General features: G+C 40.2%; 1 protein-coding gene across 1 annotated transcript; it reads right to left on the bottom strand.

Annotated features, from left to right (window-relative positions):
- Positions 1 to 348: 348 nt before the first annotated feature.
- Positions 349 to 12792, bottom strand: kcnk10b (potassium channel, subfamily K, member 10b). Its single transcript, XM_053633498.1, has 6 exons — positions 12355 to 12792; positions 6554 to 6671; positions 4460 to 4620; positions 4069 to 4261; positions 2109 to 2251; positions 349 to 1708 (listed from the first exon to the last, which is right to left on the bottom strand). Exons 1-6 carry the CDS (start codon positions 12745 to 12747, stop codon positions 1076 to 1078), a joined length of 1641 nt encoding a protein of 546 aa, XP_053489473.1. The 5' UTR covers positions 12748 to 12792; the 3' UTR covers positions 349 to 1075.
- Positions 12793 to 14605: the final 1813 nt, after the last annotated feature.

Below are 14605 nucleotides of genomic sequence, written 5' to 3' on the forward strand. Positions count from 1 at the left end.
TGATTCAACAGCTAAGGACAGTGGAAAGCCCACAGATGAATTTTAATATGTTGGGCTCCATACACACTGAAGTTGGCAACACCGATTATATGCTGATTGTTCTGAAATAAACCTGAGTAAATGATGTTCTGAAAATGACTGCAAAAAGATAAAAATTTGTTTCACACATTTTGAGCTAGTCACATATGATAATGTTTCTAACATGGTAAAGCTAATTTTATAGGCTAATTTAAACAATGCTGATTCTGTCCTAAATGGACAGAATATTTGTGTAAACAGCTCTGGATAAGGGTACCCACCAAATGCTGTAGATCAAAATAGAAATGTAGAAGATTCTTTAGTCGAACAGGTACTTGAGTCAAACAGGTGGGTGGATGTTTCATGCTAACTAATTTTGCATTTAAATATAACACATCATGTTAGCGCTTGAACATTCTGACAGACATGGATCATTCGTTCACAGATATTAATTCTATATCTTCATCTGTAATCTTGTTTATTGTTAGCATATTGGCAAATAGTCAACAAGAAACATCAAATTGTTTATATCAAAAGTTTCACTCTTCAGAATTTTAAGTCAAGGTGTTATTGAACCAGTTTGCAATTTTATATTTCTGAAATCAGCTTAAAGCCAAACGTGTATTAAAGTCTGTGACATGCTCTCTGTAAACTTACATCTCAGATTCAACTGAACACAAAGCAACTGAGTGCTACAGCAGCAGTTTCTCTTCATGTAAATGGCTCCTGGAAAGCCATGGTCACAGCCCCTCTTTGAAACACAGATAAATGTTGCTATATCACAGTCTCTGGCATTGTAAATAGCAGTAAATAATTCTGAAATTGTAATAACAAAAAACAAAACAAAAAACAGCATGCTTCATAGTTGATAAGATTTCACTGACAACTGTATGACCCCTGATAACTCACGTTTTTGGCAACCAAGATGTAAAACTTGTTTGAGAATAAGAGACATTGACTAAGATTCATCTTCATGAGTTGAGCCATTGTGTATAAAACAGAAAGGCACATTCTGTGGCATTCATGAATCGCTTGTCGCCCATTTCAATTGGTTTGCCTATGGCTGATTCTCTCTCTCTACCAACATTTTCTCTGTCTCTCTCTCTTTGGCTTGTGCAGGCACAAAACCATTCAGCTGCTCATGCTGTTCAGTGTATTGTGACAGATCGGTGAGCATGGTGTTGTTCTCTTTCTCTGTCACCTCCTCCTCCTGCTCCTCCTCTTCATGAGCCTCCTGTCTCTCCTCAGCCAGCGTGTTGTTGCTGCTGTTGCTGCTGAGTCGCATTGCATCCTCCGCAATATTTGGCGGCATGTCTTTGTTTCTGTTGCGCTTGGCCAGCTTGCTCAGAGAGCCAAAGCGGTTGAAGATGTTTTCCTCTGAGGCTGTGTGCTTGTTGTATTGCTCTGCCTTCATTCGGAGATTGCTCAGCTTTATTTCAATGCTCTCTTGTGAGGATGTGGTGAAGCGACCCCTGTCAAAGCTAGAGAAAATGGCTCTTTTGTCTGGAGAGAGCATGTCAAGAGATTGTGCGCGCTGCTCCAAACCCAGGCGTCGGCGTTCCATACTGCGAATTGTGGCAGCACGTTGCAGCTTGTCATGGAGCTCTACGCTGAGGCGCCTCCGGGTTTCCCGCAGCTCAGCACGCACGTTTGCCTTCCATTCAGCCGCATGGGCCTTAAACTCCCCGACCTGACATACAAACAATCAGTCATTCTGGTCATCCAAATATGCAGGACCAAAAACAATATCTTAATGATTCTCATCCTCTGGGGTTCTACTGAATGGCAAAACATTTCCAAGGTTTATAACACAAGTCCAGTTGCTTCATCTTTCTACTAATAGACAGACAATCATTACCCTGGTTATGAACATTTTATTCACTATCCATTAAAACCACTAAAAGTTACCAATCTACTACTGTATATCATTATTCAGCAGAATGTTTTCTAATCATTATGTATTTTGGATTTAAATAATTAATGAAAAAACAATTGTTATTACTAAATAACTGATCCATTATTCTCAGGAAAGACTGTATGATAATTCCATAAATGAGAAGGAAAATAATGCAGTGCTCCTCATATCATACCTCCTCTTTAGTCTTCTTGGAAAGGACTCTTAACCAGTCTCCTATCATGCTGAGAACTGCTGCAAAATACGCCAAACCCACTAAGATCCAGAACCAAACTAGTGGCTTATACCAGCTCTTATATTCAATCACTCTGTCCCCACCTGAAAACAAACAGCCAAATTTTAATACCTAACACAGCTAAGAATTAGCTATGTGCTTTCAATGTGATTCTGTGTAGTTATTTAATAATTAATAAATAATTAGCAATTAAGTGTTTGGGCACTGAAGACACCGGTTGGTTAAGTTTAGCAAGCGGAATTTTCCCCATTCATCCATTCTTCAGCTGAGCAACTGTACGGGGCCTTCGTTGCCTTATTTTGAGCTTCATAATGCACCACACATTCTCAATCAGAGACAGGTCAGGACTGCAGGCAGGCCATGCTAGCACCCGCACTCTCTGCTTACGTAACCATGCGGTTGTAATCCGGGCAGAATGTGTTTGGCGTTATCCTGCTTTGGATGGCAGCATATGTTGCTCCTAAATGTGTACATATCTTTCTGTATTAATGATGTCCTCACAGATGTGCAAGTTACCCATGCCATGGGCACTGACACACCCCCATACCATGACATGGATGCTGGCTTTTGGACCTGACGCTGATAACAGCTTGGATGGTCCTTTTCCTCTTTGACCCAGAGAACACGACGGCTGTTTTGTCCAAAAACTATTTGAAATTTCGACTTGTCAGACAACAAAACATGATTCCACTGTGCTACTGTCCATCTCAGATGAGACCGGGCCTAGAGAAGTCTGCAGCACTTACTTCTGGACAGTCTTGATGTATGTCTTTTGCTTTGCATAGTAAAGTCTTAACTTGCATCTGTGGATGCAGCGGTGAATGGTGTTGACTGAGAAAGGTTTACCAAAGTATTCCTGAGCCCATGTCAGGATATCCATTACAGATTCATGACGATTTTTAAGACACTGACAGCTGAGGGATCAGAGATCATGCGCATTTAGAAGTGGTTTTCGTTCTTACCCTTTACGCACCGAGATTTGACCAGATTCCTTTAATCTAGTAATTATATTGTGCACTATAGAAGGTGAAATGCCCAAAATCTTACCGATTTGTCTTTGGGGAATGTTGTTCTGTACTGAATGAGACTGCCCCGCATTCATCTACCCACTAGAGGTAGCCCTCACCCTCACTTCCTGTTTGCTACCCTATATAATCATGTCATTTCCATTTCACCATTGCAAAGTGTTGTTAGTTTATCTGCATTACCAAGCCATTTTCCATTGCCTGCCGTCTATGCTTCATTTTATGAACAATGCCTGTTTTGTGTATTTATCAATTCTTTGGATTACCCATTGTTTTGTTTGCCTGGTTGGACTCTCTTGGTTTACTGACTTTATCTGCCTGCACCTTGATTATATCTCTTTGCCTGCCAATTTTGATTGTTTGTGTGTTTCAACAATCTTCCTGTACATGGATCCTAACACAGTCTCCATGGTTAGTTCATCACATGTTCTCAAAGTGTTGGATTATTCACTGACACATCTGTTGGCAGATTGCCGAGCCTCGATCCATCCTTGCTCTTGAAGGACTAGGTCTTTTTTGGCAGCTATTTATATACTATGGTTACATGATTGCCCCACCTGTTTCACATCACCCTCTTATTTCAACTTGTCACATCGCTATGAGTCCTAAATTGCCACTTCCCAACTTTTTTGGAATGTGTTACATGCATCAATTTCAAAATAAACGTTTATCTTCAAAAAACTATGCAGTTGATTAGGTAAAACATCAAATACACTGTCTTTATACATTTTTTTGTTTAAATTCAAAGTAAATTTACAAATCACTCCTCTTTGTTTTTATTAGCCTTTTACATACTGTCCCAACTTTTTCAGAACTGGGGCTGTACACCCCTGATGTATAATACCAATAAAACTAGACAAAAAAGTCAACTCTACCTGCTACATAATCCCCAATACCAACAGTTGTGAGAGTAATGATGACAAAGTAGATGGCCTCAAGGGTAGTCCAGCCTTCAGTATGTTTGAAGATGACAGCTGGGATGGTGACGAAGACAATGCACCCGGCCAGGATGAAGAGAATGGTGGAGGTGACACGGATTTTAGTCTGACTAATCTGCCTATGTCTCTGCTGAAAACAGAAACAGGCCAAATATAGCTAAGAAAAAAATATATACAAAATCCATAGCATTATAGTATTACTGTATATTAAATTAGAAGAAAAGTCATATCACACTGAAGATACTGTGAATCCAACAACAGCAATACATAATACAACAATAATAATAATAATAATAATAATAATAATAATAATAATAATAAAGCTTACCCGGAAAATTCCTTCCACCTTTAAAATGCTCTTAACAAACATGGTCCCTAGTTGATCCCCAATGCCAGCCAGTAGGAACCCAAACAGAGGAATTCCAAATATGGCATACAGGATGCAGAAAATTTTGCCACCCTCAGTGCTGGGAGCAATGTTCCCATAGCCTACATACATAAGTGCCGAAGCAAAACAAGTGGTTATTTTAATATTGTCTTCTAATAAGCAATGTCAGCTACAGATCTACTATTTTAAGATAATGACGTCATAAGAAGGAAAATTGTTAGGTTATACCATGGCAGTAATTACAGATTGCTGAAGAGAAAAGAATGCAAGACATGATCATGGAAGCACAGCTACACTACCAGTCAAAAGTTTGGAGACACTTGGCTGAAATGTTTCTCATGATCTCAAAAATCTTTTGATCTGAATGTATATGATTAAATGTTTGAAATCTGTGTTGTAGACCAGGAGTTCCCAAACTTTTCCAGGGCAAGGCCCCCCAAATGGCATTAACATTTGACCGAGGCCCCCCTTTTGCAAGATGTCTTTAAAACACATTAATAATACAGACTTCTGAATATATCCCCCTTTTTTTATTAATAGTTACATCTTACATCTTTACATTACATTGTGTGTGTGTGTGGTTGTCTGAGACTGAGAAAGAGAAAACATAATTGTGGGAGGGATGGGCACACCAAATAGTTGAGGCCCGCCGGGCACCCCCTGGCAGCCCCCAAGGGGGCCCCGGCCCCCGCTTTGAAAACCACTGTTGTAGACAATTATATAATTGTGGCAACGCATTCATTTCTTTCATTAGAAAAGTAACATTTTATTTACAAAAAAAATATTGTATAAATGGATGACTTACAGCAAAATATTCTGAAAAGCAGCCAGTAAGTGTCAAGCATAGGTGGGAGCGTTATGTAAATAATGGGAAAAGGTAAAAACTATGATTTCCATCAGCCACTGCACCTAGTCACATGTCTGGTTCACATGATTCACGTTTATCTCATTACAAATATCTACAAATAGTCAAGTTCCGCACAGCACTATTTATCCTGCGTTGTTTTGGTTTTCCCATCTGTCTCACGTTATCCAAGTCCTGGTTCTTGTAAGTCTTATTTTATGTTTTGTTTGCACCTATATTAAAACGTTTGTACTTATATTCTGCATCTGCATCCATCCTTACCTCCGTGACATGACGGGGAACTCCTTTAATAATGTTTAAAAAGCATCTCAGGGGGGTTCCTCAAGAAATCGGTTGAGAAAATGCCAAGAATAAATTTCTGGGAATTCTAGGCAAAAAGGGCGTCTACTTTGAAGATGCTAAAATACTAAATTATTTTTATTTATTTTGGATTTTTTTATCACAACATAATTCCCATAGTTCCATTTGTGTTACTCCAGAGTTTTGATGACTTTATTATTATTATAAAATGTCAAAAATAAAAATAAAAATAAAGAATGAGTGTGTCTAAACTTTTGACCTGTAGTGTACATTTTCAGCCATTGGAAAATAAACAGCAATGAAACATCCAAAAAAAAAACAACAATAACATTTAAAAATATATATATATATATTTTCAGTTCTGTTCATTTATTACATTAACATATGATGTCCATAAAATACTTCATACTTCATACATTCTGGTGGTCGAGCAAATTGAATCAATTACTCCAAACTGAATTAAAGTTTCCAAAGTGCTTCTTTTACTGTATAATATACTGTAATAAGACAGTTATTATTGTATCCTAAAGCTGCTGACATACAGGTAATTCTGGAGCATTCAATATGAACTTATTTGTTGTTTTCATTATCTGCATGGATAGATAACAGGGACACTGTTATTTTCCAATTAGGATTCAATTCCAAGGACAATTCCACATAACTTTATGTATGAAATGATTTAACAGAGTTTGGCAGAAGCAAATTGACATGCTCTCGGTTACATTTTCTTTTTCATTAATGACTCAGATAAATCAAATTAGGACAGACTCTTAAAATAGCAGAGTAAAAGAAGAGAAGGAGCACATAGTGGTACAAATTGTGAGTTTTCCATCATAAGTAAACATTTAATGAAAGTAACAAAGTGTTACCTATGGTTGTGATGACGGTCCCAGCAAAGAAAAAGGCACTGCCGAGGTCCCAATGGCTGGAGTTATAGGACGTGTCTCCGATAGGACTAACCCCAGCAGTGACTGCATCTATTGAATGCTTAAGACGACAAAATGCACAGATATTTTAAGACAACATTAATGGATGCAACTAACTAATGTAGAAAAGAAACATCTAATTTGTTACATATATACCAAGTCTGTCATGTTTGGCCATTTTATATTTATTACATCAAACAATTACCTTAAGGGCACTCAGGTCTGTCATCATTCTACTGTGAAACAATAAAACCAACAGTAAACCCAATCAAAACAGGCATGATTCTGTAATGGAAATCACTTCATGGACTCAGAAACACCTCCAGAACTCATTGTCTGTGAACACAGTTCACTGTGCCAACCACAAATGCTGATTAATGTTCTATCATGCAAAGAAGAAGCCATATGTGAACGTGATCCAGAAATGCTGCAGTCTTCTCTGGGCCAAAGCTCATTTAAAATGAACTGAGGCAAAGTGGAAAACTGTTCTCTGGTCAGACGAATAAAAATTTGAAATTCTTTTAGGAAACCATAGACACCGCATCCTCTAAACTAGAGAGGACTAAAGAGGAGAGGGGCCATCCGGCTTTTTATCAGTTCAAATTAATGAAATCAAATGAATTCGTTTCCAAGAGACGACCTCCCCCGGAAGCCCCACATGTCGCCCCCAAGCTGTCCTCTAGATGGCGCCATTGTATCACAAATGGACGAACCGGGTGCATACGCATTTCTGAGTGATTCTTTGGCTCAGGTGCCAACACTTGCGAGTCACATAACAGCTTGGAAGTGTGTGTCGGCCCCCGAGTGGGTGATTCGAATTGTAACTAAGGGGTACAGACTCCAGTTTGCGAAGAAACCCACACGTTTCAGTGGAGTTCTCTCTTCTCCTACAGAGGACAGCTCCGCTCACATTATCAAAGACGAAATCTCCTCCCTCCTCCAGAAGGGGGTGGTTCGAGTGGTTTCCCCACACCTACGTCATAAGGGATTTTACTCCCGCTATTTCCTGGTTCCAAAAATGGACGGCTCACTCTGCCCTATTCAGGATCTCAGAGTGTTGAACACTTGAGGAAATACGCTTTCAGAATGCTGACACAAAGCACTCTTTCTCGTTTAATAATGAATGGTTCATGTCAGTTGATGTGAAAGAGGCTTTTTTCCAGCATTTATCCCCTGCACAGGAAATTCCTTCGTTTTGCCTACCAAGGTATACATTACATATTCACAGTTCTTCCTTTCGGTCTCCCATTGAGACTGAGAGTGTTTTGTCTGTGTGTGAATGCAGGTTTAGCCCCGCTGAGAATGACGGGTCTCAGGATGCTAACTTATATATAGATGATTGGCTTACCATAGCCGATTCCAGAGAGAAAGTAGTGCAAGACACTCATCATGTGCACATGTGACACATCACATAACTCACTTTCAGAGTGAATGAGAGCAAAAGCAATTTCACTCCCTCTGAAAATGTTATATTCCTGGGTTTGGAGCAGATTTCAATAACCATGCACGTGTGTCTATTGCGAAAGCGCATTCTCTCCCTAATGAATTGCTTCTCACAGTTCAGGGAGGGTGCAAGGTTGCAATATCACACATGTCTCAGACTACAGGGCCTTATGTCATCAGCTTCATTCGAGTTTTGCCTCTGCGCCTTCTGAAAATGAGGACATTCATGAAATAGGTTTTATCACTCCACCTCAGCCCTTTACGTGATCTCGGCCGCTCCATCGCAGTGACACACTCATGCTCAGCAGCCCTGCGCAACTGGAGTAACGCAGGGTTTTACGCTCCTGTCACTCCCCTCGGGGCGGTCATGTTGCACCCTTGACGGGGTGCGGAGCCACCCAGGAGGACAGAACAGTGAATGGCATGTGGGCAAACGAACTCCGCTCAACCCACTTAGACTATTTGGAGCTCATTACAGTATGGAAGGCTCTGAAACATTTTCTGCCCCACCTCCATCATGTGCTGGTATGCTGCAACAATACCATGGCTGTAGCACACATCAATTGACAAGGAGAGATGCGCTCCCCCAAGCTTCATGCTCTAGACCACAGGCTTTTAGTGTGGTGCAGGCAGCACGTTCTGTCGTTATGTGTGACCCATGTCCCCACCATAGCCAGGGTGAGAGTTCAGAGCCTGACCCTCATTCTGGTGGCACCCAGGTGGCTCAAGGCGCCATAGCTGGTGGAGATAATTCCCCTCCTGTATGCCCAGCCGTGGCCCCTCCCATTAAGCACAGATCTCCTGTCTCAGGTGAACGGACAAATCTATCACCCCCACCCAGACCAGGTGGCCCTCAGGGCTTGACCCGTGAGAAGGCAAACCTGAACACAACGGTGCTCTCTCCATGTGTAGTCATTACCATGCAGAGTGCTAGGGGAAGAGTTCAAGGAGTGATGTGATGGGTGCCGCCTGATATCGTATCATTTTCGGTTTTGGACATTTTATTTTTTTTGCAAGACCTTATGGTTGGTCGCAAATCCTTTTCCACTTCAAGGTTTACCTAGCAGTTAATGCTGCATGCCGTGTTAGGTTCAATGGTACAACAGTGGGTCAACACCCCCTCGTTCGCTGGCTCATGAAGGGCACTCATCCCTAACTTCTTCCAGTAACTAGAAGACCTGTTTGGGAGTGGGACCTCTCCATGGTGCATTCTCTCTTAATGGAGATAAGTTGTTTCTTAGGCCCAACCTGACTTTTATGCCTAAATCCTTCCCAGCATTCACCTGTGAGGTGATTTAGCTTTCTGCAATTCATCATACTCCCTTCTCCTCTGCAGAGGATCAGAGGTTGAATGCTCTATGTCCTGTGCATGTCCTTCAGGCCTATATGGATAGGATTAGCTTTCTCAGGAGGAGTTACCAGCTCTTAATTTCTTGTCCCAAGAAACTTGTTCCCGTCCCGTGCACAAGGGTAACCCCATTTCTAAGCAACGGCTATCCCATTGGCTTGTGGAAGCTATCACTTTGGCATATGAATTGAAGGGAGTACAGCCTCCAGAGGGCCTCAGAGCACACCCTACTAGGGGCATGGCCACCTCGTGGGCTCTGTTTTGGGGAGGCTCATTGCAAGACATCTGTTCTGCTGCAAGCTGGGTCTCTCCACATACATTTGCCAGATACTACCAGCTCGATGTCACTAGGACCCCGGTAGCTCACTCTGTCCTAGGAGTGGGATTGTCGTAGCCTTCTTCCCTTGAGCCCTCTTCTCCATCTTGAAGCTTGGGCTGTCAGGCTTCACTTATTCATGTCACCAGCATGTCCTCCAGGTTCTGCCAGTGTACCACTATCACCCTTGTGCATGGTGTTACCAGGCACGTCTTTATGGGATGCGTCAAGCACCACCTTTCAAGGTGAACATCCCTTGGCTTACAGGGCCTCACTGTGACTGTATTTGGGCAACCGGAGAGTTGTCCATTTCTCCCATAGGTGGATCTCGAACACGAGATGATGAAAGAGAACAATAGGTTACTGTCTGTAACCCCAGTTCTCTGAAACATCGAGTGCAGAGATCCACTAAGCTTGCCCCGCTTGCCACACGAGAAACGAATTTGCTCACTGAGGAAGAGGAGCATGTGCAGGTCATTTATGCACTCAGGTAAGGGGTGTGCCCTTACCTGGCATTGGACACGCGCTCCTGTCGGTCATAGCCAGACTTGGTGCAATTGGATGTGTCAGGTACAGATGCCCTTCCCTTAGGTGGATCTCTCCACTCGATGTTTCAGAGAACAGGGGTTACGGACAGTAACCTATGGTTTTCTGACACAGGAAAGTATGCAGGACATAGAACTTTGTGGTTTATTGGTAACATGACAAGCTGCATTTTTTGTCTTATTACCTGGCTGAGTGAACAAAGGTTTATACAGTGCCCTCCACTAATATTGGCACCCTTGATAAATATGAGTAAAGAAGGCTGTGAAAAATTGTCTTTATTGTTTAACCTTCTCCTATAATGCCTGGTGAGGTTGGAGAATACATGGCCCAGGGAACTCGAGGCACAAGGCAGAGGACATCCTGAACGGTGTGCCAACCCATCGCAGGGCACAAGCACACACACATTCACACACCACAGACAATTTGGAAATGTCATTCAGCCTACAATGCATGTCTTTGGACTGGGGGAGGAAACCGAAGTACCCGGAATAAACCCCCGATGCACGGGGAACTTGTTATGCATAACTATAAATGAATGAAAAGTATAATGTGTTGTTTTTAGGACACATTTTTGGAAAATAATCTTCATGTTGGGACACATCACACCATGTTATCATTGTTTAATTTTCTATAACAGCATTCCCCATTGTGTTTTATTCCTTACTTAATACAGTATGCTATTCTACACACTGATACTAACACTGCTTGTATTTTATGATTGTACTGTAATTAAGCCGAGTAAAATTGGCAAGAGCAATCAATCAAATAAAGGCTTCAGCCAATAATAAACAGCGAGGGGGATGTTAATTAATATGTTGTTACTTGTTACTACAGTAAGGCAAAGAGTTTAAAGTAGCCCAGAACTAGAGGCATCTAATACAGCATGTAATTAAGACTGCTTTGTCTTCTCTGAGTCATCTCTCTACCCAGGTTTTTTTTTTTAAAACTACAAAAAAAAAAACCAACATTCTGGCAGGATGACATCATGACAGTGGATATACAGGGCATTCTGAGTCAGTACTGCTCAGCCCCTTTAAAAAGTTTTTTTTTCTTTTTTTAACTGCATCCATTGAGCAGAATCACAGCACTGCATAGCTCCAGCTGGCCTGACACACCAGGATGGGAAGAACACACCATGACAAATGTGACAAGGCATCAAATTCAGGAGATTTAGCTTGCACATGCCGGAAAATCATCAATCTTATTTTTCAGGCACCTCTGTGGGCTTCTTTCATTAACATTTAGATACTTAACATCCACTCTTGCTGTTGCTGACAAAAACATAAAGGCTTTTTTTTTTAAACCGGGTCACAGGCTGTGTGTGACGTTGTGGAACAGTAATGAGGGATTTTAATATGATTTGAAATGATTAATGCTATTGAAATATCCTGTGATGAATCAGGTAAGTGCACTCTTGCTGTGTCTAAGGATGTTCAGAAGGAGAGTTATCTCAGCAGACCATAAATATGGACAATGGCCTGATAATATATGTGTGGGATTAGGGAACACACTTTCAGGAATGAAAGAGCATGGGATGACTGAAAGGGACAGAGAAAAAGGATCGTATGTTCCTCTGCTAAGAAGTCTGCACACACCAATGCAAAAACTATGGGAGCCTCTATAGTGAGTGCATGAGTATGATTGACAAATGCTGACAAATTGGATCATTAAGGAAAATTATCTAATATTACATACAGTGGGGGAAATAAGTATTGGACACGTCAACATTTTGTTTCAGTAAATATATTTCCAATGAGGCGATTAACATGAAATCTTCACCAGACATCAGTATTAACTCAAGAAATCTGGAAATATAAAGAATTCACAACATTAAAGTCCAAAAAATAAAGTTATGTGTAATAAAGTGGAATGACACAGGAAAAACGTATTGAACAAGCTAACTGAAATTTATTTAATACTTATTGGAGAAGTCTTTGTAATGACATCTTCAAGACGCTTCCTGTATGAAGAAATTAATCGGCTGCAGTATTCAGGTGGGATTTTGGCCCATTCTTCTAAACATATTGTCTTTAAACGTGGTTCAATTGGATTCAAGTCAGGTTATTCACTTTGTCATTCAAATGCTCTTACCTTGATTAAAGCTTCCAGCTCGGCAGCGGACACACACGGGTTCCCCTGGAGGAACAGAGCTTTCTCCTGTGTGATGGTATTTTTCTGGTCACTCTCAAAGGGCTGCTCTAGTGCCTGAAACACTAATCCACCTCCCACCAGGTAGAGCACTACCACCACGAACACAGCCAGCACCGTCTTCCACTTCATCACAGAATGCAGGGCCGAGCCATCGGCTACGGCATCCATGCTGGCCACTATGCTCGCTGAGCGTGAGGAGATGGATAGCCGTGGCAGGGGACAGTGTTCATTTGCCATTGCCTCACATCCCATGGGGTTCTGCATGGCAGCTACACTGGCCTGGACCAGGGAGGACTGTGCCACACCTGGCTGTGGCTTCTTTGGAATGGCCATGTTTGTCTGAACCACCACTAAAAAGAGGGAATGGCAGACAAAGAGCAGGAATTAGTCAGCTGATGATTCAGCTTAAGGAACAACTGGAAATACCAGGTATATAAAAATATGTTTATTAAAGACATTAATTTCAGATACATAAGCAAAATGGGGCAAAGTCTTTAAATATCTTTACTACTATATTCTTAACTATTGTCTGAAACTATTGTCTCGCTACACTTCATCAGAGCTTTGCAAAGAAACACACAAATATACACCACCTCTTGGAGATCTATAATTAAAGTTTTGAGTAACATGCCGCACAACTGATGTGTTGCTTCAATATATCTTCTGTGAAATGTTGCTTGTTTAAGCATCCATCAGTGCTCAGGAAACAGATTCATATTGATTAACAGGGTTGCCTTTTTTAGGATAGTGGAAATTAATGTTGATACAATGTGAGGTTAGACCATGTGTTTCAAGATATATTAAATCACTGTTATTTTCATTATACTGCAGGCTATTACAGAATTTAAAAGAAGAGGGCAGGGTTGGGGACAAAGAAAAGGAGACATAGATTTTAAGATGCTTATTAGATGCATATCGACAAGCCCCCTTGCCCACCCTATGGGAAATGCTTCCCTCTGTGGTGCACAAGAGGGTGGAGTCTGAGCATACCACTGATGTAATGCTGAGCATATACTGTTAGCAAAGCATATTCCCACCATGCTTTGACCCAGTGACCAGCATGACACATTTCTATGACACAAATCTTAATACTGATAAATAATATATAATCTAATACTAATAGTGTATATAAACATTTTCTAATGTTTTTTAATAATTTAATAATTTCAACAAGGATAGCCCATACAATTTCCTAACAATCTGTATTTTGTTTTACATTCCATTTTACTCTGTTTTAACTGTGTAGTGAAATCTACTTAATAAACTTTAATAACCCTATAAATCTGTCAATGTATGTCATGGCTTAAATATAAGAATATATATTTAAAAACATAGATTTTATTTATGCACTTCTTTACATGACTCTAACATGATGATCTAACATAATACTGATTCATTTTAACTAATGTTAATTAATGTTAATACTTTTTACTATGCAGATTGTATTTGCGTTATAGTATCATCTAATAATCAATATATGATGTTGATCGACTCAAGAATGCTACAGGAAGTCTGGGTGAAGAAAGCTACACCTGCATTAAGTGCCATATTAATCCTTTTTATCAGAGGATTGGGAGGGACCCTTTATCCATGTCCTATAAAGACTATGTGTATAATGAACCCAATTAACAATTACTTACATGCTTAGATAACATTCTGAGCATTCATGTACAACTATCATAAACAAAACACAAATTAGATGTCCAAGATATTTTCATGAACAGTTCATAATAATTACTTCATATATTATGTTAATAACTGAAATGTTCAGCTTTTGTAAAATTCACCAAAGAAGGAATACTACAATTCCTTCTATCGTGGACAGCAAAAGCACTTCCCTATTTTTCTATGCAGTTCACTGCTATGATATTTTGCTATTATGATATCTCGAGAGTAAATATGACACTTCTACACTTACAAAATCTTCATTCTATTATTTTAACATTTTATAATATATAATTTTATATTTTATAATAAAGACACACTATAATAAACTATAAACTATAAACTATAAAGTGCTTTTAGTAAGCTACCACTGACCACATGGGCATAACGTTTCTTCAGGGCATCCACCCATAGATGTATCAATACTCAAGCTCAAGAATAACAACTCAAATGTTTAAATGTTAAAACTCATACAATAATTTTGCATTATAATCTATAATTTAGCAGTAAAATGAGTAATTGAATT

This window comes from Ictalurus furcatus, chromosome 9 (genome assembly GCF_023375685.1).
Source record: "Ictalurus furcatus strain D&B chromosome 9, Billie_1.0, whole genome shotgun sequence".
In the NCBI taxonomy this organism is placed as follows: Eukaryota; Metazoa; Chordata; class Actinopteri; order Siluriformes; family Ictaluridae; genus Ictalurus; species Ictalurus furcatus.